At 50.0% G+C, this 26647-nt stretch overlaps 1 protein-coding gene across 2 annotated transcripts in view; it reads left to right on the top strand.

The window, feature by feature from the left end:
• The window catches only part of RAB3GAP2 (RAB3 GTPase activating non-catalytic protein subunit 2), a 546281-nt gene that overhangs the window by 195091 nt on the left and 324543 nt on the right, over positions 1–26647 (top strand). For both annotated transcript variants that reach the window (XM_063919133.1, XM_063919131.1), the window contains 2 exons: positions 25238–25339; positions 25853–25952. In XM_063919133.1, coding sequence (XP_063775203.1) covers positions 25238–25339; positions 25853–25952 — 202 coding nt within the window. The remainder of the gene's footprint in view (positions 1–25237; positions 25340–25852; positions 25953–26647) is intronic.

The raw sequence follows: 26647 nt of genomic DNA, 5'->3' as shown, positions 1-26647 counted from the left end.
GCCTTTTGCTGGGAATATTCTGTTTGGTAAAGAATTGACAGATATTCTGGAATCAGAAGCAGAATCCAAGAAAGTCAGGTTTCCTGCCACATATAACCCCAGGCCTAAGGGTCCGGTTTTTCTGGCATTTTGGTCGCAAGGAAAAGCAAAAGGAAAAAGTGAACGTAAGCAGCCCCAGTACAATAAGTTTGGTAAGGCAAAGAAGCATTGGGCCACCAGAGGGCCAGCTTCCAAACCAGAAGATAAGCCATCAGCCTGATGGTGCGGGCCTCCGCCTGGGGGACCCCAGGGTAGGAGACCGACTTCATTTTGCACAGATATGGCAGCAGTCTACAACAGATGCCTGGGTGCAAGAAGCGGTATGTTATGTTTTCCCTTTCAAGAAGCAGCCTCCTCGAAGGTTCTTCTGCATCAGCCCATCTCGGTAGAGGCGAAGGCCAGAACCCTGCAAGAAGCAGTGGAAATTGCTTCAGTCAGGAGTAATTATTCCAGTACCCCCTGCACAACGGGGACAGTGTTTTTACTCCAACCTATTTTTGGTTCAGAAGCCAAATGGGTCGTTTCGGCCCATTCTCAATCTCAAAATGCTAAACAAATACATTTGGGTACCACGGTTCCACATGGAGACGTTACGCTCCATAGTTTTGACCATGGAACCAGGGGAATATATGGTATCCCTGAATATACAGGATGCTTACCTACATGTTCCTATAGCACTATCTCATCAGTGTTATCTCAGGTTCGCCATCCTCCAGCAGCATTTTCAGTTCCAGGCTTTACTTTTTGGGTTAGCCACAGCCCCCAGAGTATTTATTAAAATTATGGTGGTTATGGCAGCTCATCTCCGCAAGAAGGGGATAAGAATTTTTCCATACCTCGACGACCTTTTTATCCTGGCACAATTCCAGGAATTGCTCCTGGGCCATCTCCAACAGACAATAGCTTGTCTACAGGACTTTGCCAAATTTATGAGCACGGATGGCTTATAAATTTGGCAGTCATCTCTGATTCCGTCACAACGGATGATTCACTTGGGGGCTGTATTAGATTCAAGTCTGCAGAGAATATTTTTACCTCGGAACAAGATATCCAAGGTGCAGTTAAGGACTCAGGAGTTGTTACACAGTCAAACCATATCAATTCACGCAGCAATGCGAATGATGGGTTTGATGGTGTCAACGTTCAACATGGTGGAGTATGCACAATTCCACTCAAGACCTCTGCAGCGTCTGATTCTGGCCAGATGGAATGGAGTACATCAGACAATAAAGAAACAGACCATAGTACTTTCAGAAACATTAATAAAGTAATTAGGCTGGTGGCTACAGACATCCCATCTAGACAAGGGGAGACCCTTTTGGATATCAGATTGGGAGAGTCTGACAACAGATGCCAGTCTTCAGGGCTGGGGAGCAGTGTCCGGAAAATTATGGTTCCAGGGACAATGGCCCAAAGAAGAAAGTTGCCTGCCAATAAACCTGTTGGAACTTTGGGCCATATACGTGACACTGATTCAGGCAAAGGACACTCTGCAAGGAAAACCAGTCCAGATCCGCTCAGACAATGCAAAGGCAAGAGCGTACCTCAACCATCAGGGAGGAACTCGCAGCCAAAAAGCGATGAAGAAGGTAAGTCACACATTAAAGTGGGCAGAACTCCATCTTCCAGCATTGTCCACAGTGTTCGTTCCAGGAGCCCTAAACTGGGAAGCGGACTTTCTCAGTCGACACACCATTCAAGCAAGCTAATGGGCTCTGCACCCGGAAGCATTTCAGACTCTGGTAGACAAGTGGGGTTTGCCAGAGATAAATCTCATGGCGTCCCGTCTGAACAACAAAGTACCCGTGTACGGGTCAAGAACAAAGGATCCCGGAACGATCTTTGTGGACGCCTTGTCAGTGAAATGGGACTTTCATCTGGCATATCTGTTTCCTCCGATCATCCTACCACCCAGGGTGGTGAAGAAAATAAAACAAGCAAAGGGTGCCATGATTCTAATAGCTCCGGCTTGGCCCAGAAAGCCTTGGTATATAGATCTGCAGAGGATGTCGATGGATGCGCCAATTCTGCTCCCTCAGCGTCCAGATCTACTGATACAGGGTCCTTGTTATCACAGGCATCTGGATCGACTGTCATTGACGGCGTGGCTGTTGAAACCTCTATCCTGAAGTCAAGAGGATTCTCACAACAGGTAATTCAAACTATGCTCAGAGCAAGGAGAACCCTCCTCAGCTCGCATTTATCACCGAATATGGCAGGTCTATATTCATTGGTGCAGTGAAAGAAATATAGACCCAAAATCTTTCCAAGTTTCCAGGGTCTTAGATTTCCTTCAAGCAGGAATGGATAAGGGTTTGAAGGTGGCTTCCTTGAGAGTGCAAGTATCAGCATTGACTGTATGGTTCCAAAAGAAAATTGCCAATTTACAGGATGTGCGTACTTTTTTCCAGGGAATACTGCGCATTCAACCGCCTTTTGTTCCTCCTACAGTGCCTTGGGACTTAAGTTTAGTTCTCAAAGCTCTTCAAGTTTCTCCGTTTGAACCACTTAATAAAGTGGATCTTAAATGGTTGACAGCTAAAGTTTTCTCTTTCTACTGACTATGGCATCAGCTAGAAGAGTGTCAGATTTAGGAGCGCTGTCATGTCATTCCCCTTTTCTGATTTTTTTTTTTTTATCCAGATAAAGCAGTTCTCAGAACTAGGTCTGAGTATCTTCTGAAGGTGGTGTCTAAATTCCACCTTAATGATGAAATTGTAGTCCCGGCTTTTCAGGTATCGGGACTTTCTGCGGGAGAAGCGTCACTGGACGTTGTCCGGGCATTAAGGATCTACGTGGATCGCACCAGTGCCATCAGAAAGACAGATTCCTGCTACTAAACAGACGCTAGCAAGATGGCTTCGAATTATGATTTCAGAAGCATATTCTCGAGCTGATCTCCCTGTCCCGGCTAATGTGTCTGCTCACTCTACTCATAAGGTAGGTCCTTCATGGGCTGCACAACATGGTGCTTCAGCAGAACAGATATGTAAGGCAGCCACATGGTCTTCCATTAACACATTCATTAGACATTATGCCTTGGATACTTTTGCCTCTCATGACGCTGAATTCGGGCGTAAGGTTCTCCTGTCCAATCAGGAGCGTCCCTACCACTAAAAATTTCTTTGGGAAATCCCATTGTTATCCTGTGGATAACCTGTGGACCCAGCCGAAGAAATATACGTTATGGTAAGAACTTACCGTTGATAACGGTATTTCTCCTATGTCCACAGGTTCCACAGGGATCCCACCCTGACGCACCTGATTTGAGGATCTTTCTACTCACTAAACCTCTTCCTTCTTGTACGGAAGGGTGTGCATGTGTGTTCTTCTCACCTGAATAGGGCTCTACATGATGCTCCGGCCTAATTGCTTGGGAATCCAACTGATTTGCCTGAGCCAGTGGGCGGGGATATATGGACGGGCCCGTTGCATCCTGGGAGGACTGAAAGCTTGTGATCGTTTGGTGCCAATCCGCTATTGCTCCATCATATCCCATTGTTATACTGTGGAACCTGTGGACATGGGAGAAATACCGTTATCAACGGTAAGTTCTTACCATAACGTATATTTCTCTACGTTTGGGTTTGGGAATGTGGGAATTGTCATTGTGTAAATAATTGTTTCTCTACGTTCGGGTGAAGTCTCAGCGTTTTGGCGGTTTCAGTAGTCATTTATATTTCTGTATTCTGTGTGCGTGCAGTTACAGCTGCTTTCATATGGCTCTGGATTAGGAGACTACTTTGTCATCATATGGATACTTTGCACGTGATTCTGTACATTGAAGTACATTAGGTGCAGTGCTGTTCCCATCTCCACCTGTTCTGCACAGTGCCGGGCCCCCAGGGGAGATAGGGCCCGCAAAGTATGTGCACAGATTCGGTGCCTCAGATGACTTTGAGGATCTGTAGTTCTAGCCTGTGCTTAGACACGTTGGGGGCGATGACTGTGAGGTGCTGGGGTTACAGCCGTTTCTCTTAGTACCTCATCACCACCCACATTGCTGATAGTGAAATGCCCTCCTGGGCGTCTGGGACAGGACTGGCAGAGCATTGGGCTGGTTAGAGGTTCTGGGCTATAGCTCTGGTGCTGTGTTATCTGCAGGACTGAGCAGTGGTGTCTGTGTGTATTTACCTCCTTTTCTGCTGCGGGGTACGCTGGGCTCCACAGGGAATGACATTGGGGTGTAGAGTAGGATCTTGATCCGAGGCACCAACAGGCTCAAAGCTTTGACCTTCTTCCCAGAATGCCTAGCGCCACCTCCTCTATAACCCCGCCTTCGTGCACAGGAGCTCAGTTTTGTATTTGGTGCCATGCAGTAAGCAGGCACATAACAGGGGGGCTGAGCCCTGAGAAGAAGCTTTTAAAGAAAAATGAAGACTTCAAGGGCTGCAGCCGAGGCACTGTCTGTGTTAGATGTCAGTCAGACATCTCCTGCTGCAGCTCCATCACCTCCCCCAGCGGCGCTGTACACTCCCGCGCCCTGGTTGCCGGGTACTTACAGCGGAGGCTCCGGTTTTCTTCCAATTAGTCACACACACTACCGCTGTTCTCCTGGATCGCGTGGCCGCACTCAGGGAGGAGTTAAGTGGGTCCCGCCGGCGGGACCCGCTGTAAATCGCGTTCCCGCGCGGCCGGTGGGAGGCGGGCCGCGTGCGCTGGTGTGGACACTGTGGTAGTACAGGGACCCCACTAGACCACCGGGGCAAGGGCACAGGTCGGGTTTCTCTCATAAACCATTTATATAAGCCCCCAGTACCCAGTGGTGAAGTCCAGCAGGGGGGATAAGGCTATGACCTGTAGCTCCTCCCCCAGCCCCAGGGCGCCATTTAGAGTAAATGTTCCTGCCCTGGAGCTGCATCTCTCTTTGTCCCTCATTCCCTGTCAGCGTTTGGGCGCCATTACCTCAAGCTGAGCTGATCCTGGGACTGTTTGGGCAAATCATCCCCTGTAAAGCCGCCTGCCTGTCAGCACTGTGCATTTCACAGGACACCTAAGTATTCTACATGTCTGCTGACAGTGTTAGTTAAGAAAGAGCGCACTTAGTCAGGGCTATATAGTACAAGTACCCTGTGATATACATCCAGTCTTTACTGTGATATATCTATTGAGTGTATAGCTATACTTAGTACTACTCTGTATTGCTAGTCCAGTGCAGTTTTATTGCATATCATAATTTCTGCATTGTACAATGTGACTATGTGTGTGTGCATATAGCTGCTGTGTGACCTCCATTTCGTGTATCTCACTCAGATTGCTATCCCTATATTCTATGACCTGAGGGGGCTAAGTGCGTCAGGTTTATCATTTAATATAGGTAGTTCACAGGATATACTCGGTGTGTATTTCTGCTGCGGGGTACACTGGGCTCCACAAGGAATTACATCGGGGTGTAGAGTAGGATCTTGATCCGAGGCACCAACAGGCTCAAAGCTTTGACCTTCTTCCCAAGATGCATAGCGCCGCCTCCTCTATAACCCCGCCTCCGTGCACAGGAGCTCAGTTTGTAAGTTGGTGCCTTGCAGTATGCTCTAGGCAGCCTTTTTAGAGCTTCATTTACAGACTGAAGACAGAAGAAATGTATGAAGATTTACAGGGCTGCTGCAGGCAAAGTCTCATAGACTCTCCATCACCCCCAGCGGCGCTGTATACTCCCACGCCGCGGTTGCCGGGTCACTGCAGCGGAGGTGCCGGCTTCTTCCCTTTTCACGTGAGTCACACACACGCCGCCGTCTCCCGGATCGCGGGGCCGCTGACAAGGGGGAGGTAAGGGGCTTCTGTGCCGCACTTTGCACCGCGATCCAGCGTGGCCGTAGGAGGCGGCCCGCGCGCGCGCTGGCGTGGACACTGATTACTGGGCTGATGTTCCACTAGCCACCAGGGATATACTTTATGGGCACAGGTCAGGGGGGACGTTGTACCATTCCCTCCCGTTTTCTTTACTGGCCGCACGGCCGGTGGGGATGCCAGCAGGGGGAGCAGGCCGGACCTGAGGCTCCTCCCCCCAGTCCCAGGGCGCCATTTCAGGAATGTTCCCGCCCTTGAGCTGCTTCCTTCTCCCTCACTCCTGATCAGCGGCCATTACAGGTTGAGCCTTGCTGTTCCTGGGATTGCTGGGGCAAATCCTCCTCTGCCAGCGCTGTGCTTCCTACAGGACACTTGAGTATTCTACCTGTCACTGGGACTGTGTTAGGTAAGAAAGAGTGTATACTGTCAGGGTTGTGTGGTACAAACACCCTGTGATATACATCCAGTGCTTACTGTGTTTGTTATATCTATTGTTATCACATACAGCCATACTGAGTATTACTTTGTATTGCTAGTCCAGTGCAGTTTATGGTACATCATTTTTGCATGGTACGCTTGTGACTATATATATATATATGTATATATATATATGTGTGTGTGTGCATGTAGCTGCTGCCTGGTTTCCTTATTGCAGGGTATTTCATTCAGCGTGCTATTCCTATATTACTATACCTGTGGGGGCCAAGTGTTTCAGGTTTTTCTCTAATGATAATACAGGTTGAGTATCCCTTATCCAAAATGCTTGGGACCAGAGGTTTTTTGGATATCGGATTTTTCCGTATTTTGGAATAATTGCATACCATAATGAGATATCATGGTGATGGGACCTAAATATAAGCACAGAATGCATTTATGTTACATATACACCTTATAAACGGGATCCGGATTGAAAGTCGACAGTAACTAGGTCGACCACTATTGGTCGACAGTAACTAGGTCGACACGGTGTCTAGGTCGACAGGGTCTTTAGGTCGACATGTTCTAGGTCGACAGGTCAAAAGGTCGACAGGCGTTTTTCACAATCTTTTTTCTTTTTTTGAACCTTTTCATGCTTAACGATCCACGTGGACTACGATTGGAACGGTAATCTGTGCCGAGCGAAGCGGTAGCGGAGTGAAGGCACCATGCCCGAAGCATGGCGAGCGAAGCGAGCCATGCGAGGGGACGCGGTGCACTAATTGGGGTTCCCGGTCACTCTACGAAGAAAACGACACCAAAATAATATTAAAGACTCATGTCTACCTTTTGACCTGTCGACCTAGAACATGTCGACCTAAAGACCCTGTCGACCTAGACACCCTGTCGACCTAGTTACTGTCGACCAATAGTGGTCGATCTAGACATTGTCGACCTAGTTACTGTTGACTTTCAATACCACACCCCTTATAAACACAGCCTGAAGGTAATTTTAGACAATATTTTTTATAACTTTGTGCATTAAACAAAGTGTGTGTACATTCACACAAATCATTCATGTTTCATATACACCTTATACACACAGCCTAAAGGTCATTTAATACAATATTTTTAATAACTTTGTGTAGTAAACAAAGTTTGTGTACATTGAGCCATCAAAAAATAAAGGTTTCATGATCTCACTCAAAAAAGTCCGTATTTCGGAATATTCCGTATTTCGGAATATTTGGATATGGGATACTCAACCTGTATAGGATTGTTTCACAAGATATGCTACTGGGGTATTTTTCCTTGTGAATTATAATCACCATATGTTCTATTCCTATTGGACTCTCGGTCTGTGCCATCTTAGGCTGTTTCTCTGAGAGTTCTTACTGGGTATACTGCTGCTACAATTTGTACCGGGTTACCCATTACTGTGCGCATAGTTATGTCGGCTACACGTGGCGACGACGTTGGGGCCTCTCCCACACTGCGTGGTAGTGAGGCCACTGATGGAATGGAGGATAATTTAGCAGCTGAGAGTTTAGGTTCAGGGGGTTCCTTGCCCCCCAGTGGATTGGTAGCACTTGGGGCATCACAAGAACCACCTTGGGCTACATTTTCCACATTGTTACACACGCTTATGACTAAATTGACGCCCCCTGTGGCACCACCTGTGCCACTACCACAGTTTATGGTCCCCGCTGTGAACCCGCCATGGGCAGATCAGCTTTCCACTCAGTTACAGCATTTGAACCAATACATGTCTAAATCTAAGGGTCACTATCGCCCGCATAAGACTAAGTCGTCTTCTAAAAGGGCCATTACCTCCTCCCAATCCGCGGCCTTAACTGACACGTCTTCCGAGGAGGACGGTGCATATACTGACCCCTCAGACATTGACGCTGATGTTTAAGATGGGGAGGGGAAATCATCCGTGGATGTCTCGGATTTGATTGAGGCGATACGGCTCATTCTTCAAGTGGCTGATGACTCTGTGCCTGAAACTGTCTCCAAGAAACCTGATTGGTTTAAGCGTAAGAAGGTGGTTAAGCAGGTTTTACCCTACTCTAAACACCTGATTGACATACGTCAGGAATCCTGGAAAAATCCGGGGACAAAGTTTACACCGAATAAGAGACTGGTGGCTCGCTATCCTCTCTCTGCGGAGGTGTGTAAAAATTGGGAAACTCCTCCGCCTGTAGATTCTCATGTGGCGCGCATGGTTGTTTCCTCTGCTCTGCCAGTAACTACCGTCACCTCTCTGAAGAAACCGACGGATCGTCGTGTGGAGGGCTGTTTGGAGGGCTGTTTGAATGCGATTTATACCCTAACGGGGCTGTGCAAAGGCCAACTATTGCAGCGACTTGGGCTGCTGAGGCGTGGGCTCAGGAACTCGAGGCAGAACTGCCTTCTGATGCATCTGAGCATGCTCGACACTGTCTCTTATATGTTGCCACGGCTTCTCTGTACCTTAAGGAGGCGGCCTCCGATGCCGGGGTGCTCGCGGCCAAGGCTGCTACTGCGTCCGTTTTGGCCAGACGTATCCTTTGGTTGAGATCCTGGTCGGATTTGGATTCCAAGAAAACCCTGGAGGTGCTTCCTTTCAAGGGAGACATTCTCTTTGGAGAAGACCTCAATAAGATTGTGGCCGTTCTGGCTACTGCTAAAATGGCCTGCCTACCTAGTACAGAAGGCTAACAGTACTTTCCCTCGGCCCTTTCGTTCTCCAGGTAAAGCAAAAGGTCAGGCGTACCCGAAGGAAGCTCGTGTTTCCAGGCCCGCCAAGCCCAGGCCGAAGCGTGCCTGGCCCGCCTGTCAGCCAGCTTCTAAAACTGAAAAGCTGGCTGCATGACGGGGCGGGCCTCCCTTTGGGGGATCCCAGGGTGGGGGGCCGACTTCTAGGTTTTACCCAGGAATGGTTAAAGACCACTTCGGATACCTGGGTGAGGGAAGTCGTTGCTCGAGGTTATACCATACCCTTCAACAATCATCCCCCTCATCGATTTTGCTTGACAGATGTGCCTCTGGATCTGGCAAAAGCAAACGCGTTGCACTCGGTGGTACATTCCCTCCTGTCCACAGGAGTGGTGGTACAGGTGCCTCTGACTCAGAGGGGCAAGGGGTTCTAGTCACCGCTGTTTCTAGTCCCGAAACCGAACGGGTCCTCGCGGCCCATTCTCAATCTGAAGTTCTTGAACAAGCATGTGCGGATCTCCAAGTTCCGTATGGAAACGCTGCGCTCTATTGTTCTGGCCAAGGAGCCTGGGGACTATATGGTCTCCCTGGACATACAGGATGCCTACCTACATATTCCTATTGCGGTATCTCATCAGCAGTACCTGCAGTTTGCGGTGGGCAACCTTCATTACCAATTTCGGTTGTTACCCTTTTGTTTGACAACGGCTCCGCGAGTTTTCACCAATGTTATGGTGGTCATGACGGCTACATTACGCCGTCAAGGGGTCAGGGTACTACCATACCTAGACGATATGTTGGTCCTGGCGAGTTCCCCGGAAATTCTCCTGAGTCATCTCAATCTGACGGTCCAGTGCATGACAGCCCATGGGTGGCTGATCAACTGGAAGAAATCCTCCCTGGTTCCGGCTCGGAGCATGGTACACCTGATAGCGTTGTTGGACACTCACAACCAGCGGTTGTTCTTGTCTCAGGAGAAAGTCCTGAAACTTCAGGGCACTATCCGATGCTTCCTATCCCATCCGCAAGTGTCGATTCATTCGGTGATGTAAGTGTTGGGTCTCATGGTGTCGGGTTTCGACATGGTGGAGTATGCTCAATTCCATTCTCACCCTCTACAGAAGATTATTCTGTCCAAGTAGGACGGCCTGTCTCACTGGATCAGATCTCACATGATCTCCCTATCTCCGGAGGTCTGCCTGTCACTGAGCTGGTGGCTTCAGGACCAACAATTGAGCAGGGGTCGCCCCTTCTGGATATCCAACTGGGTCCTGCTGACGACGGATGCCAGTCTGAGAGGTTGGGGTGCGGTGTTGAAAGCAACACTCTCTCTTCAGGGTCGGTGGACCAAGGAGGAGTCGCTACTCCCGATAAACAATCTGGAACTGCGGGCAGTGTTCAATGCGTCGACAATGGCCCAGCATCTAATACAGAACAGACCTGTTCAAGTACAATCGGACAACGCCACCACGGTGGCGTATATCAATCATCAGGGCGGCACTCGAAGCCGCATGGCATTGAAGGAAGTATCAAGGATTTTTCAGTGGGCAGAATGCCATCTGCCGGCCATATCAGCAATGTTCATTTTGGGCTGTCTGAACTGGGAGGCGGACTATCTCAGTCGTCAAGATGTGCACGCCAGAGAATGGAGCCTACATCCAGAGGTGTTTCAACTTCTCGTGGACGAGTGGGGCCTCCCAGATGTGGACCTGATGGCGTCTCGACACAATCACAAGGTTCCGCTCTTCGAAGCAAGGACAAGGGATCCTCTAGCAGCGTTCGTGGATGCTCTGTCAATCCCGTGGATCTTTCAGCTGCCGTATGTGTTCCCTCCGGTGTCACTCCTGCCCAGAGTAATATGGCAGTTCAAGCAAGAAGGAGGAAACCTTCTTCTAGTCGCTCTAGCATGGCCCAGACGGCACTGGTTCTCCGATCTACAGGGCCTCTCATTGGATCATGCCCTTCTACTTCCACAACGACCAGACCTCCTCGTTCAGGGCCCGTGTGTTTACCAGGATTTGGCCCGGCTGGCTTTAACGGCATGGCTCATGAAGCTTCCGTCCTGAGGGCCAAGGGTTTTTCTGAGGCGGTCGTTCAAACTATGTTGAAGGCCCGTAAGTTGGCTTCTGCTCGGATATACCATAGGGTCTGGAATGCTTACTTTACTTGGTGTGCGTCTCACAATCATGACGTTTTCAAGTTTAGTACGGCCAAACTTTTGGCCTTTCTACAACAAGGCCTGGATTTGGGCCTGCGTCTGGCCTCTCTCAAGGTGCATATCTCTGCCTTGTCGGTTTGGTTTCAGAGAAAGATCGCTACCCTCCCTGATGTCCATACATTCACTCAGGGTGTGTTGAGGATTCAGCCTCCTTATGTGCCACCTGTGGTCCCTTGGGATTTGTCGGTGGTCTTGGAGGCCTTACAAGAGTCTCTGTTTGAGCCTCTTACCTCTGCTGACCTTAAGTGGCTTTCCCTTAAGGTGTTTTTGCTGGCTATTGCTTCAGCTAGAAGGGTCTCGGACTTGGGTGCCTTGTCCTATAAGTCTCCCTATTTGATTTTTCACCGTGACCGGGCGGTGCTTCGAACACGCCCAGGTTATTTCCCAAGGTGGTGCCTTCCTTCCACCTTAACCAGGAGATTGTGGTTCCGGCCTTTAATTCTCCTGAGTTGTCTTCCAAAGAGCGATCTTTGGATGTGGTACGGGCTCTCCGTATCTATGTGAAGAGAACTTCCTCCATTAGGAAATCCGATTCTCTTTTTGTGTTTGGTTTTCACAAACGTGGCTGGCCTGCTTCCAAGCAGACTCTGGCCATATGGATTAGAATGGTGATTGCACATGCTTATGTACAGGCTGGTTGTCCGGTTCCTGCTACCATCAAAGCCCATTCTACTTGGTCGGTTGGCCCTTCTTGGGTGGCCAACTGGGGTGCGACCCTTGAACAATTGTGCAAGGCGGCTACGTGGTCCTTAGGGAACACGTTTATAAGGTTCTATGCCTTCGATACCGCCGCTTCCCAGGATGCTTCCTTTGGATGCCGGGTTCTTGTGCCCGCTACAGTGCGTCCCCTCCAGTGAGGAACTGCTTTAGGACATCCCCGATGTAATTCCTTGTGGAGCCCAGTGTACCCCGCAGCAGAAAACGAGATTTATGGTAAGAATTTACTGTTGTTAAATCTTTCTGCGAGTTACACTGGGCTCCACAAGGCGCCCACCCTGGCGCACTTAGCTTTTTTGGGTTGGTATTGGCATAGCCGCTGACACCCTCTCCTGCGGTGAGTGTGTGGTGTAATTGGCTACAATCGGTTGTCGTCTCTGGTACCTGCTACTGCATTGGGCTGGTTAACGAAACTGAGTTCACTGGCATGGAGGCGGGGCTATAGAAGAGGCGGCGCTGTGCATCTTGGAAACAGTCAAAAGCTTTGTGCCTGTTGGTGCCTCGGATCAAGATCCTGCTCTACATCCCGATGTAATTCCTTGTGGAGCCCAGTGTACCTCGCAGAAAGAGATTTAACAACGGTAAGTTCTTAACATAAATCTCGTTTTTTCTCTGTGATTTTTAGTCACCGTATACCTCTTGAATTTCCCGTTTGTGCTGATACACTACACAGGGTGTTCTTGTCAGGTATTGTGCTGCTGATAATGTACTGTGTTGCCTTGCATTGAGCTCTCGTATATGTCCGCTACAAAGGGCAATGGTGCTGGGGCTGAGCCCACATTGCGTGGTGGTGACGCTGCAGACACATTTGAGGAAAACATAGCAGCTGAGGGTTCAGGTTCTTGGGGATCCTTACCCCCAAGTGGAACTGTAGCAATGGGGGTTCAAAATGACCCACCTTGGGCCTCCTTCTCCACGCTATTGAATATGCTATGGGACCTCCTGTGCCGGTACAACCTCTTATGGTCCCCGCTGTTAACCCGCCATGGGCAGATCAACTGTCTGCTCAGTTACAGCAATTGAACCGATCACTGACTACTCAGAAATCTAACCCTCGGCCCGCCTAAGACCAAGGGGTCCTCTAAGCGGGCCATTACTTCCTCACAATCCACCAACGTCTCAGACACCTCGTCTGATGAGGATGACGTATATACTGACCCCACAGATTCTGATCCTGACGCTTCTGATGGGGAAGCTTTTTCACAGGTGGATGTTCCTGACTTGGAGGCTATCAGGACTATTCTTCAAGGAGCCTGATGCTGCCCCTAAGAAACCGGACAGGTTTAAACGTCAGAAGGTGGTTAAACAAGTTTTACCTCACTCTGACCATTTAGTTGACATACGTCCGTAGTCCTGGGAAAATCCAGGAAAGAAATTCACGCCTCAGAATAAGATGCTGGCTCGCTGCCCCCTCGCAGCGGAGCTAAGTAAAAATTGGGAAACACCCCTGCCATTGGATTCGCAGGTGGCGCGGCTGGTGGTATCCTCGGCTCTGCCTGTAACTACCATCACGTCTCTGAAAGAACCGACGGATAAGCGTGTGGAGGGTTTTTTAAAGGCAATTTACACCCTAACTGGTGTTGCGCATAGGCCCACCATTGCAGCGACATGGGCTGCAGAGGCTGTTGAAGTGTGGGCTCAGGAGCTGGAGGCGTAGCTGCCTTCCAAAGCTTCTGATCATGCTAGACAATGTCTGTCATATATTGTCACATCGTCTCATTATATTAAGGAGGCGGTTTCTGATGCCGGTATTCTGGTGGCCAAGGCTTCTACTACGTTCCTAGTCCCGATATCGAATGGGTCCTCCCGGGCCCATTCTCAACCTCAAGTCCTTGAACAAATTTGTGAGGGTCTCCAAGTTTCGCATGGAAACTCTTCGCTCTATTTTTCTGGCCTTGGAGCCTGGGGATTATATGATCTCCCTGGACATACAGGATGCTTACCTGCATATTCCCATTGCAGTGTCGCATCAGCAGTACCTGAGGTTTGCGGTTGGCAACCTCCATTACCAATTTCGGGCGTTACCTTTTGATTTGACCACGGCTCCGCGAGTCTTCACCAATGTCATGGCAGTAATAACGGCTGTACCTCGCCGTCAAGGGGTCAGGATCCTACCGTACCTGGACGACTTGTTGAATTCTGGCAAATTCCCCAGAAATTCTCCTACGCCATCTGGATCTGACTATCCAGTTTCTTCAAGCCCACGGGTGGCTCTTCAACTGGAAGAAATCTTCCCTGGTCCCTGCTCAGAGCATGGTGAATTTGGGGGCGTTGTTAGACACTCACAACCAGCGGTTGTTCTTTTCTCAGGAGAAAGACCTGAAGCTTCAGGACAGGACTCGATGCATCCTATCTCGTCCGCAGTGCTAGGTCTCATGGTGTCGGCTTTCGACATGGTGGAGTACGCTCAATTCCATTCCCGCCCTCTACAGAAGCTGATTCTTGCCAAGTGGGATGGCCTGCCTCACTGGATCAGTACTCAAATGATCTCCTTTTCTCCGGAGGTCCATCTGTCACTGAGCTGGTGGCTTCAGGACCAACGATTGAGCAGGGGTCGTCCCTTCTGGATCTCCAACTGGGTCCTTCTAACGACGGATGCCAGTCTGAGAGGTTGGGGCGCAGTGTTGGAGCAACACTCTCTCTTCAGGGTCGGTGGAGCAAGGAGGAGTCTCTCTTCCCGATATACATTCTGGAACTGCGGGCGGTGTTCAATGCTCTGAACCTGGCCCAGCATTTAATACAGAACAGACCTGTTCAAGTACAGTCTGACAACGCCACCACGGTGGCGTACATCAATCATCAAGGCGGCACTAGAAGCCGCATGACAATGAGGGAAGTATCACGGATTCTTCAGTGGGCGGATTGCCATCTGCCAGCCATATCGGCAGTGTTTATTCCGGGGGTCCTAAACTGGGAAGCGGACTTTCTCAGTCGTCAGGACGTACACGCCGGAGAGTGGAGACTCCATCCAGAGCTGTTTGAACTTCTCGTGGACACGTGGGGCCTTCCAGATGTGGACCTGATTGCGTCTCGACACAATAACAAGGGTTTGGTCTTCGAAGCAAGGACAAGGGATCCTCTAGCAGCATTCGTGGACGCACTGGCAATTCCATGGATCTTTCGGCTGCCATGCGTGTTCCCTCCGGTGTTGCTCCTGCCCAGAGTAATAACGAAGTTCAAGCAAGAAGGAGGAATCCTACTTCTGATGGCTCCTGCGTGGCTCAGACGGCATTGGTTCTCAGACCTTCAGGGTCTCTCAATAGAGCGTCCTCTTCTACTTCCGCAGCGCCCAGATCTCCTCTTTCAGGGCCCCTGTGTATATCATGATTTAGCCCGGTTGGCCTTGACGGCGTGACTCTTGAAGCTTCCGTCTTGAGGACCAAAGCATTTTCTGAGGCGGTCATTCGAACCATGTTGAAGGCCCGGAAACCGGCTTCTGCTCGGATTTACCATAGGGTCTGGAATTCTTACTTTGCTTGGTGGGCATCTAACAAGCATGACGCTTACAAGTTTAGTACGGCCAAACTTTTGGCCTTTTTACAGCAGGGCCTAGACTTGGGCCTTTGTCTGGCCTCCATCAATGTTCATATTTCTGCCTTGTCGGTGTGGTTCCAGAGAAAAATTGCGACTTTACCTGATGTACATACGTTCACTCAGGGTGTTTTGCGGATTCAACCTCCCTATATCCCGCCTGTGGCCCCTTGGGACTTGTCGGTGTTTTTGGAGGCATTGCAAGGGTCTCCGTTTGAGCCTCTTGAATCTGCAGACCTTAAGTGGCTTTCTCTTAAGGTATTGTTTCTGCTGGCTATTGCCTCTGCTAGATGGGTGTCGTATTTTGGTGCCTTGTCTTGTAGGTCACCTTATCTGTTTTTCACTGTGATCGTGCGGTTCTTAGAACACGTCCCGGGTATCTACCTAAGGTGGTGTCTTCTTTCCACCTTAATCAGGAGATTGTGGTTCCGGCCTTTGCCTCTCCTGAATTGTCTTCCAAAGAGCGATCTTTGGATGTGGTACGTGCTCTCTCCGTATCTATGTGAAGTGAACTGCCTCCATCGGGAAGTCTGATTCTCTCTTTATTCTGTTTGGATTTCACAAACATTGCTGGCCTGCTCACAAGCAGACACTGGCCAGATGGATTAGAATGGTGATTGCAGATGCTTATGTGAGGGCTGGTCTGTCAGCTCCTGCTACCATTAAGGCCCATTCTACTCGGTCTGTCGGACCTTCTTGGGCGGCCCACCGTGGTGCGACCCTTGAACAATTGTGCAAGGCGGCTACGTGGTCCTCAGTGAACACGTTCATAAGGTTCTATCCCCTCGATATTCCGCCTCCCAGGATGCTTCCTTTGGACGCTGGGTTCTTGTTCCCGCTACAGTGCGTCACCTCCCATAAGGAACTGCTTTAGGACATCCCCGATGTTATTCCCTGTGGAGCCCAGTGTACCCCGCAGCAGAAAACGAGATTTATGGTAAGAACTTACCGTTGTTAAATATTTCTGCGAGGTACACTGGTGTCCACAGGACGCCCACCCTGACGCACTTAGCTTCTTTGGGTTGGTATGGCATTAGCCGCTGATACCTTCTCCTGTCGTGAGATTGTGGTGTATGTGGCTACTAACAATTGTCGTCTCTTTTACCTGCTACTGCATTGGACTGGTTAACAAAAACTGAGCTCCTGTGCACGGAGGCGGGGTTATAGAGGAGGCGGCGCTATGCATTCTGGGAAGAAGGTCAAAGCTTTGAGCCTGTTGGTGTCTCGGATCAAGATCCTACTCTACACCCCAATGTCATTCCCTGTGGAGCCCAGTGTACCTCGCAGAGAGATTTAAAAACTGTAAGTACTTACCATAAATCTCGTTTTATTCTGGGTAATAATAATAATAATAATGTTTATATAGCTCTGGTGCTGTGTTATCTGCAGGGCTGAGCAGTGGTGTCTGTGTGTATTACCTCCTTTTTTCTGCAGCGGGGTACACTGTGTTCCACAGGGAAAACATCGGTGTGTTGAGTGGGATCTTGATCCAGAGGCACCATGAGGCACAGCTTTGACCTGCCACAGGATGCATTGGGGCCTCCTCTATAACCTCCAGTTTCGAGTGGTGCCTGCAGGCAGTAGGTCACCTATCAGGCGTGCTGCACTGGGTAGCCCTGAAAAAGCGTGGAAGACTTCACGGGCCGCAGCACTATGTCAGGGTGACACTCAGTGCTGTCTCTCCGTCACCTCCCAAGCGGCGTCGCATACTTCCGCGGCTCAGATCCTAGGTACTTGCGGCGGAGATGCTCTGGCTCTAGGCACACTGTCGCAGATGCTCTCCTCGTTAGCATGGCTGCTACGAAGGGAGGTAGTAAGTGGGACCCGCCACTAAATCGTGGTCCTGGTCGCAGTCTAGTGAAACGGGCTGCGGCGCTGGCATGGACACTGTCACCGAGCACGGACCCCACTATATCCACCAGGGCATAGGAGTACAGGTCGGGTGTACGAACGCCCCTATTGGTAAGGCTCCGTAGTACTGGCGGTGAGGTCCAGCATAGGGGAGCCGATGCTTGACCCGTAGCCCCTCCCCCAGCCCAGGGCGCCATCTCCTTGCAGATTTCTCGCCCTGGTGCTCCTTCACACTCTCCCTCAGTTCCTGACAGAGACGCCATCTTCTGAGCATAGCTGCTACTGGTCTCTGGGATTGCAGGGCAAGGTCTCCCCTGTAAATCCGCCTGTCCACTGCGCTGACACTTTACAGACACTGAGTATTCTACATGTCTTATTACAGACAACGCTAGTTATGAAAGAGTGTATTACTCTCCTATATAATAGCCCAGATCTGTGCTTGTGTGTGTATAACGCTGGGCGTGGCTAGGAGCTCTCATTGGGTTAGCAGCAGGTCTAAAGTCCACAGCTGACTGGGTGAGAAACGCCCTCCCACACAGGTTACATCCAATGGGAGGCTCTGCCCTTTGGCTGCTGTGTGTTCCCAGAGCTGGATTATCAATGGGGCTGATGAAGCTGCAGCTCCAGGCCCACACCCCAAAATAGGCCCACTGCATCTGCAGCAACACACCCTCCAACAATTTACACATAAACATCGCTACAAATTCCAAAAGGGGGTGTGGTCACGGGTATAGAGCTGTGGCCACACCCTTTTACCTATACTTTCAATGAAAGTTTGGAGAGCCAAAAATCGTAAATCATAAAATAAAATCGTAAATCATAAAAAAGGTCCTGTACCTGCCAAAAAGGTGCAGCTAGAGGGTATGCCACTGCATCTGCAGCAAGTCTCTGCGCTGTAGATATCCTTTTACTGCGGCATCCTATGTCCTGCTACCAGTCCGCCATCAACAATCCCCACTCCCTAGTCGCGGCGCAGGTGGAACAAAAGCTGCTGCGGTCACCGGCATAGATGTGCATGAAAGCGGCGCAGCAGAAGGCTTTCATAGCCCTCCCTGCGCCGCATACTCTGAGCCCCGTAGCCTCCTCAGCGCGTGATGTCACAGAAGTGCCTCCCCACCACAGACGCATCCAGATCCCCAGACGCCCTGACTCCGCAACATAGCACCTGGGCTGCCGGCCTGGCAGGTTCGGATAGAGCGGGTGATGTAACGGATAGAGTGTGTGATATCGCGGAGGGTAATGTCTGGACGCTGAATCAATGTAAAAGGTGACAGTGCTGTGCAGTGCAGTGGGTGTGCAGTGTCACTGACACTGCACAGCACTCTCACCTTTTACATTGATTCAGCCAGTCACACAGTTCTGCCAGCCAGTCACTATTGTTAGCGCCAGTGTCCCAACGCGCCGCATTACTGGGAAGTAGACGCACTAAATAAACTACAGCTCCCAGCAGCCCTTAGTGCCGAAGCATTCCTGCTGGGAGCTGTAGTTTATTGAGTGCATCTTCTGACTGGCTGCTGTGGGAGTCTCCGGGAGAGCCACTGCCAAAGGGAGGACAGCAGCTTAGCTGCTTCCAGGAGGAGAAGCATTTCCCTCCCCTCCCCCACTCGCAGTACCTCCGCGCCCCATCCGCAAGTTGTGTACTCTGTCTGGCTCGTACTAATAGCCTGGTTGTTGCTTTATTACAATGTCTCACAATAAGGGCAGTTAAACTCTAGAAACTCCTGTAAGTTGCAATGCATGCTCCAGAGATGTACCTGAGGGGAAAGTATTGTGTGATGGTCTGTGTACTAAATGTCATCCACCTCCCGGCCAGCCTGCAACTCCTGTAACTACAATGGAGCCACCCTGGGCTATGTTCACCACCCTCCTGGGGACTCTGGTGGACCGTTTAGTACCCCCTATGAGACCACCGGTGCCACTGCAACCACAAGTTGTCCCTATATTAAATCCGCCTTGAGCGTAAAGTTTGTCTTCCCAGCTGCAGCAGTTAAATCAGTCTTTGGTTAGACGGAAATCGACCCCAGGTCACTCCCGTGTCTCTGGGTCCTCTAGGCAGCTGCTTCTGCCTCACAATCCACTAACCTCTCTGATGTTTCATCTGATGAGGAGGGGGAGCAGACTGTCCTGTCAGACTCTGAATCATGTGTTACTGATGAGGATTCTCCCTCACGGGTTGATGTCCCTGCCCTGGTGGATGCTATTAAGCAGATCCTTCAAATCACTGAGGATGAGGATTCCACTACAGTGCCCAAGAAAACTGATATGACAACAGAAGGTTAAAACTGTATTACCTCATTCTGATCATCTTGTGGACATCAGGAAGGAACCCTGGTCTACCCCAGGTAAGAAATTCCCGCTCCCTAAACGGGCTTTGGCTCGCTATCTTCTCCCTGCAGAGTTATGTGGCAAATGGGAAAACCCACCGCTGGCGGATTCTCACGTCACCCGTCTCGTGGTGTCGTCTACTCTGCCTGTCACCACTTTCACCTCCCTGAAGGAACCGACAGATAAGCATGTGGAGGGATGGCTGAAGTCGATATATTCCCTCGCAGGGGCCATTCATAGGCCCACCATAGCTGCCTCTTGGGCCGCAAAGGGTATTGAGGCGTGGGTTCAGGCGTTCCAGTATGAGCTGCCCGAGGATATTTCTGACAAGGCCAGACAATACCTGACTCACATATGCACCGCCGCCTATTACATTCAGGAGCCCTCTGAGGCGGGGGTACTGGCAGCCAAAGAGTCATCCACGTCTGTCCTGGCTCGCCGTTTACTGTGGTTAAGGTCGTTGAAAGTAGATTTGGACTCCAAGAAGACCTGTGAGGTACTCCCCTTTACTGGGGACATTTTATTTAGAGAGTACCTGAATATAATAGTGTCTGAATTAGCAGCTGCTAAGACTACTTTTCTTCCTCCTCCTAATCCTTCCGCTCAGAAGGCGAAGACTAACACTTTTTGTTCCTTTCGACCTTAAGGTCAAGCCAAGCGTCAGTCTTACCGCAGAAAGTCTCGTGCTCCCAAGGCCACCAAGCCCTAGACAAAACAGTCCTGGGCAGCCCGTCAGCCTGATTCAAAACAAGACAAGCTGAATGGGGAACCTCAGGGTGGGAGGCCGACTACAGTTCGCTTCAGATGCTTGGGTACTAGAAGTTGTCGCTCATGGGTACGCTGTCTCCTTCAAGAGACGTCCCCCTCACCAGTTCTGCACTATGGTACTCCCTTTGGATCCGTTGAAGGCACAGGCTCTACAAACGGTGGTAGATTCTCTCCTGAGTACAGAAGTGGTTGTGCTGGTACCTCAGTCCCAGCGTGGCAGAGGCTATTATTCGACCCTATTTCTTGTGCAGAAACCCAGTGGGTCTTTTCGGCCTATACTCAACCTCAAGTCACTGGTCAAATTTGTGAGGGTCGCCAAGTTTAATATGGGAACGTTGCGCTCTGTTGTGCTGGTGATGGAACCCGGAGATTACATGGTATCCCTGGATATACAGGATGCTTATTTGCTTATTCCTATTGCCATATCGCATCAGCAGTTCCTGCAGTTTGTTATTGGGAACAGTCGCTACCAATTCAAGGCTCTGCCGTCTGGACTGGCCACGGCTCCTCTGATCTTCACCAAGGTTATGGCCGTGATGGCAGCACACCTCCATCGCCAAGGAGTCAGAATCCTGCTGTACTTGGACGACCTGCTGATTCTGTCGAGTTCCCACGATCCCACGATGTCCTCCTCAGTCATCTACAATAGACACTGAGTTGCTTACAAGTCAACGGATGGCTGGTCAATTGGAAGAAGTCCACGCTGGTCCCAGCTCAGAGCATGGTGCACCTAGGGGTGCTTCCGGACACGCACAGTCAGAGACTGTTCTTGTCTCCAGACAAGGTCCTGAAAATCCAGGACAGGATACAACACTTCATCCGTCACCTCAGAGTGTTGATTCACTCAGCGATGCAGGTACTTGGCCTGATTATATCAAAGTTCGACATGGTGGAGTACGCCGCCCTCCGCAACGATTAATTCTTGCCAAGTGGGACGGCCTGCCTCATCGGATCAGATCCCAAATGATCTTGTTGACTCCAGAGGTTCGTTTGTCGCTTACCTGGTGGCTCCAGGACCAGCAATTGAGCAGGGGCCGTCCCTTCTGGATCCCTGACTGGGTCCTCCTGACGACAGATGCCAGTCTGAGGGGATGGGGAGCGGTGTTGGAGCAACACTCTTTTCAGGGTTGGTGGACCAAAGAAGAATCACTCAAGCCAATAAACATCCTAGAGCTGAGGGTGGTGTTCAATGCATTATCACTCGCCCTGCAATCACTCGCCCTCGTACAAAACAGACCGGTTCAAGTACGGTCAGACAACACCACGACAGTGACATACATAAACCATCAAGGCGGCACTCGAAGCTGCATGGCTATGAAGAAAGTGTCAAAAATCCTTTGTTGGGCAGAACGCCATCTGCCAAGTATATCGGCAGTGTTCATTCCAGGTGTCCTGAACTGGGAAGCGGACTACCTCAGTCGCCAGGACGTACATGCTGTAGAGTGGAGTTTTCAGTCAGAAGTCTTTCAACTCCTAGTGGACAGGTGGGGTCTACCGGACGTAGACCTAACGGCGTCTCGATACAATGACAAGGTTCCGGTCTTCGGATCAAGGACAAGGTATCCTCAAGCAGCACTGGCAATTCCATGGAACTTTCAGCTGCCTTGCGTGTTCCCTCCAGTGTAACTTCTGCCCAAGGTTCTACGGAAGTTCAAACTGGAAGGAGGAAGGCTGCTTCTAGTCGCTCCAGCGTGGCCCAGATGGCATTGGTTCTCAGACCTGCAGGGTCTAACAATGGGGCAGCCCCTTCTATTTCCTCAACGACCAGACCTCCTTGTGCAGGGACCTTGTCTCTACCCAGACCTGGCCAGACTGGCTTTGACGACGTGGCTCTTGAAGCATCACTCCTGAGAGCCGAAGGATTTTCAGAGACTGTTATTCACCGATGTTGAAAGCCTGCAAACCGGCCTCTGCCCGGATTTATTACAGGGTTTGGAATTCTAATTTCACCTGGTGTGCTGAGAAGAATTACAATGTCCATAGATTCAGAACTTCCAGAATACTGGCTTCTCTGCAAAGAGTATTGGACTTAGTTAGGTCTTCGTCTGCCCTCTCTCAAGGTTCATATATCTGCCTTGTTGGTTTGGTTTCCGAGAAAAATTGCCTCTATACCTGATGTTCAGGCGTTCATTCAGGGCATTATACGATTTCAGCCTCCCTATGTCCCTCCTGTTGCTCCATGGGATTTGTCTGTTGTCCTGAATGCCCTGCAAGAGTCTCCATTTGAACCTCTTGAATCGATGGACTTTAAATGGCTCCCAGCCAAGGTCCTGTTCTTGCTGGCCATTGCCTCTGGAAGACGGGTGTCTTTGTCCTGTCGTCCACCCTTTCTCATATTCCACCGGGGCCGGGCAGTTCTACAAACTCGCCCTGGTTATCTGCCTAAGGTGGTGTCATCTTTTCACCTTAACCAAGAAATTGTGGTTCCGGCCTTTGTATCTTCGGATTTGTCTCCCAAAGAACATTCTTTGGATGTGGTTAGGGTTCTCCGTATCTATGTGGGGAGGACTGTCTCTATCAGGAGGTCAGAATATCTTTTTGTTTTGTTTGATTTTCACAAATGTGGTTGGCCTGCGAATAAGCAAACCTTGGCCAGATGGATTAGAATGGTGATTGCACAACCCTATGTGCAGGCTGGACTCCCAGCTCCTGCTGCAGTTAAAGCCCATTCTACTCTGTCTGTTGGACCTTCTTGGGTGGACCATCATGGTGCGTCCCCAGAACAATTGTGCAAGGCGGCTACGTGGTCCTCAGTGAACACGTTCATTAGATTCTATGCCTTTGATACTTCCGCCTCCCAGGATGCTTCCTTTAGACGCCATGTTCTCTTACCTGCTAGGGCGCGTCTCCTCTCTTGAGGAACTGCTTTAGGACATCCCCAATGTTTTTCCTGTGGAACACAGTGTACCCCGCTGCAGAAAAGGAGAGTTATGGTAGACTTACCGTGGTTAACTGTCTTTCTGTAAGGTACGCTGGATTCCACAGGGCGCCCACCCTGACGCACCTAGCTTCTTTGGGTTGTATGGCATTAGCCGCTGGTACCCTGTCCTATTGAAAGATTGTGGTTCTATGTGACTAACATCTGACTTCTCTTTTACCTGCTACTGTATTGGACTGGTTAACGAAACTGAGCTCTCAGTGCCTGGAGGCGGGGTTGTAGAGGAGGCCCCAATGCAGCCTGGCACAGTCAAAGCTTAGCATGATGATGGCTCTGGATCAAGATCCTACTCTACACCCTGATATTTTCCCTGTGGAACCCAGTGTACCTCGCAGAAAGAGGGTTAACTATGGTAAGTCTACCATAACTCTTCTTATTCTGGGTGACAATAATAATAATAATATTATTTATATAGCTCTTTAATCCCACTAGGATTCAGAGAGCTTAACATTTCCCTATACAGCACAAAATACCAAACAAGCTTAACAAGGGACTTTAGTAAATGCTGAGTAACAGGAAAGCCTTGAGTGTGTTTTGGGAGGATTCTAGAGCGGGGGCCTCACGCACTGTGCTGGGGGGGGGGGGGGGAGGGGGGAGGGGTGAGTTCCATAGAGTAGGAGCTGGAAAGGTGAAAGCTCGTCCTCAAATGAATTCTGGGAGAGTCTAGGTGCTGCTAATAGTCCTTCATCTACAGATGGCATTAAGCGATAGGGGCAGTAAGGAATCAGAAGCAGCATCAGATACCTCGAGCCCTGGTCATGTAGGGCTGTGATAGTCAGTATTCCAATCTTTAAATCAATACGCCATCTTACAGGCAGCCAGTGGAGGGAGGAGAGAATGGGTGGTATAGTCCTTCATGGCTATGGCTGGAACGGGGCAGGTGTGTGTGGTACCAGCTGTAAGCGGTGCAATTCTTTTGCTGGCAGACACAAGTAGAGGGCATGGCAGTAGTCTAGGCATGATGATCTAAAGGCATGTATGACTTAATGTCAGAGGTTCTCAAATGCACTCCTCAAGGCACCCTAACGGTCCAGGTTTTTTGTAGCATATTCATGGCTCAGTACGGATGGCTATATCAAATTAAATGAGGTACTAATTAAGTCACCTGTGGCCAAGCATAGATATACTTAAAACCTTGACGTTGAGGTGCCCTGAGAACCTCTGCTTTATGTAGATCTTCTGAGGTGATTTCGTGCCTGTATCTGGCTATGTTTCTCAGATGAAAGTATGAACATTTGCTCAGGTGTCAGCTGGCATCATCCAGGACAAGATTGAGATTCTGCACGTTTTGTAGCGCTGACTCCCCAGTGTAAGTCATGTTGGTTGGCTGTGCTGCAGTCTTGTCCTGTGATCATAAGGGCGTATGTTTATATCAGGGTTCAGCCTGTGTCAGCTGCCACCATCCAGGACAAGACTGAGATCCTGCACGTTTTGTAGCTCTGACTCCCCAGTGTAAGTCATGTTGGTTGGCTGTGCTGCAGTCTTGTCCTGTGATCATAAGGGCGTATGTTTATATCAGGGTTCAGCCTCAGTCAGCTGCCACCATCCAGGACAAGACTGAGATCCTGCACGTTTTGTAGCTCTGACTCCCCAGTGTAAGTCATGTTGATTGGCTGTGCTGCAGTCTTGTCCTGTGAACATAAGGGCGTATGTTTATATCAGGGTTCAGCCTCAGTCAGCTGGCATCATCCACTCCTGGAGCTCAGCTGGGCAGCCATAGGGTTGTTCTTGGGTTCTCAGTACCTGGAGCACAGGACAGATACGGTTGTGTATCATCTGAATAGCAGTGGTAGCCCAGGCCATGGCTCCTGATGATTTCACCCAGTGGTAGCATGTATACTGCAAGACGCGTGGAAGAGAACATAGAACCCTGTGGGAAGTTTCCACTTGTTAATCAGTGTTTACTGTTCAATATCTGTATTTAATTCCCTCATTCTTCTCTCCAGAGTGGGGTGCTGCTTCTCGCACAGCTTTTAAATGAAGATCCAATTCTTCAGCTGAAATGCAGAACTTACGAGATCCCAAGACACCCCGGGGTCACAGAACAGGTAACAAAGTGCTCGTGCTTACATCTTATGCTTTCCTTAGGGGGACTCTCTTCTATTATAGGAAATGTGCGTGCAAACCATCTAGGAATACTGGATCTGTGTAAGCCGCCCTGTCTCGGTGGTAATGGTGGAACCCTATTATATAATTACCTGTATATGTGGTACTGTATTATAAAAAGAATCAGCTATACCCAATGGTACTAAATGGATTCCCAGTATCCCCTATGGACTACGAGATAAGGATTTACCAGTAGGCAATTAAAATCCTATTTTCTTTATTTTTTTTTTTTTTTTCATTTTCTTTTCTTTTTTCCTGGTTTTGGTAAATTCTCGCAAGTTTCGGGATAAGAGAAGCGACGCCTGTATGTGGACGCCCTTGAATGAAAGTGTAATTATATGTAGGGTCAGGGCATATAAGGAGATAGTACGGGATTACCACTCTTTTTATATCACATCGCCAAGATCTCCTTTTACTCATGAGATAAATCTATTTTGTGTTCCCTTCGTAACAAGCATGAAGAAATGAGTATCCTGTACCCGGGCGCCGTCGTCACTGTTGATGGCTTCAGCCTTTTCCAGTCGCTCAGGGCTTGTCGCAATCAAGTAGCTAGAGGTGAGTGGTCCTGGCGGTATGTACTTTTCCGCTCCGCCTGCTGTGTCCTGTATATAGAAATGATGGGATCTGCGGTGTGTGTGTCTGTGCAGGGCTCACGTCCCCTCCTATATGTCCCCCCCCCCCCCTCCCGTATGTCCCCCCCTCCCCTCCTGTATGTCCCCCCCTCCCCTCCTGTATGTCCCCCCCCCCCCTCCTGTATGTCCCCCCTCCTATATATTCTCACCCCTCCTGTATGTCCCCCCCTCACCTCCTATACTCCCCTCCTATATGTCCCCCCCTCCCCATCTGTATGTCCCCCCCTCCCCATCTGTATGTCCCCCCTCCCATCTGTATGTCCCCCCCTCCCTTCCTATATGTCCCCCCTCCCCTCCTATATGTCCTCCCTCCTATATGTCTCCCCCTCCCCTCCTATGTTTCCCCCTCCCCTCCTATGTTTCCCCCCTCCCCTCCTATATGTCCCCCCTCCCCTCCTATATGTCCCCCCTCCCCTCCTATATGTCTCCCCCTCCCCTCCTATGTCTCCCCCTCCCCTCCTATGTTCCCCCCTCCCCTCCTATATGTCCCCCCTCCCCTCCTATATGATTCCCTCCTATGTTCCCCACTCCCCTCCTATATGTCTCCCCTCCCCTCCTATATTTCCCCCTCTCCCCTCCTATATATTCTCCCCCCTCCCCTCCTGTATGGTCCCCCCT

Source organism: Pseudophryne corroboree, chromosome 4 (genome assembly GCF_028390025.1).
Source record: "Pseudophryne corroboree isolate aPseCor3 chromosome 4, aPseCor3.hap2, whole genome shotgun sequence".
In the NCBI taxonomy this organism is placed as follows: Eukaryota; Metazoa; Chordata; class Amphibia; order Anura; family Myobatrachidae; genus Pseudophryne; species Pseudophryne corroboree.
Note: the sequence above shows the minus strand (reverse complement) of the source record. Positions and strands in the feature narration are given on the sequence as shown.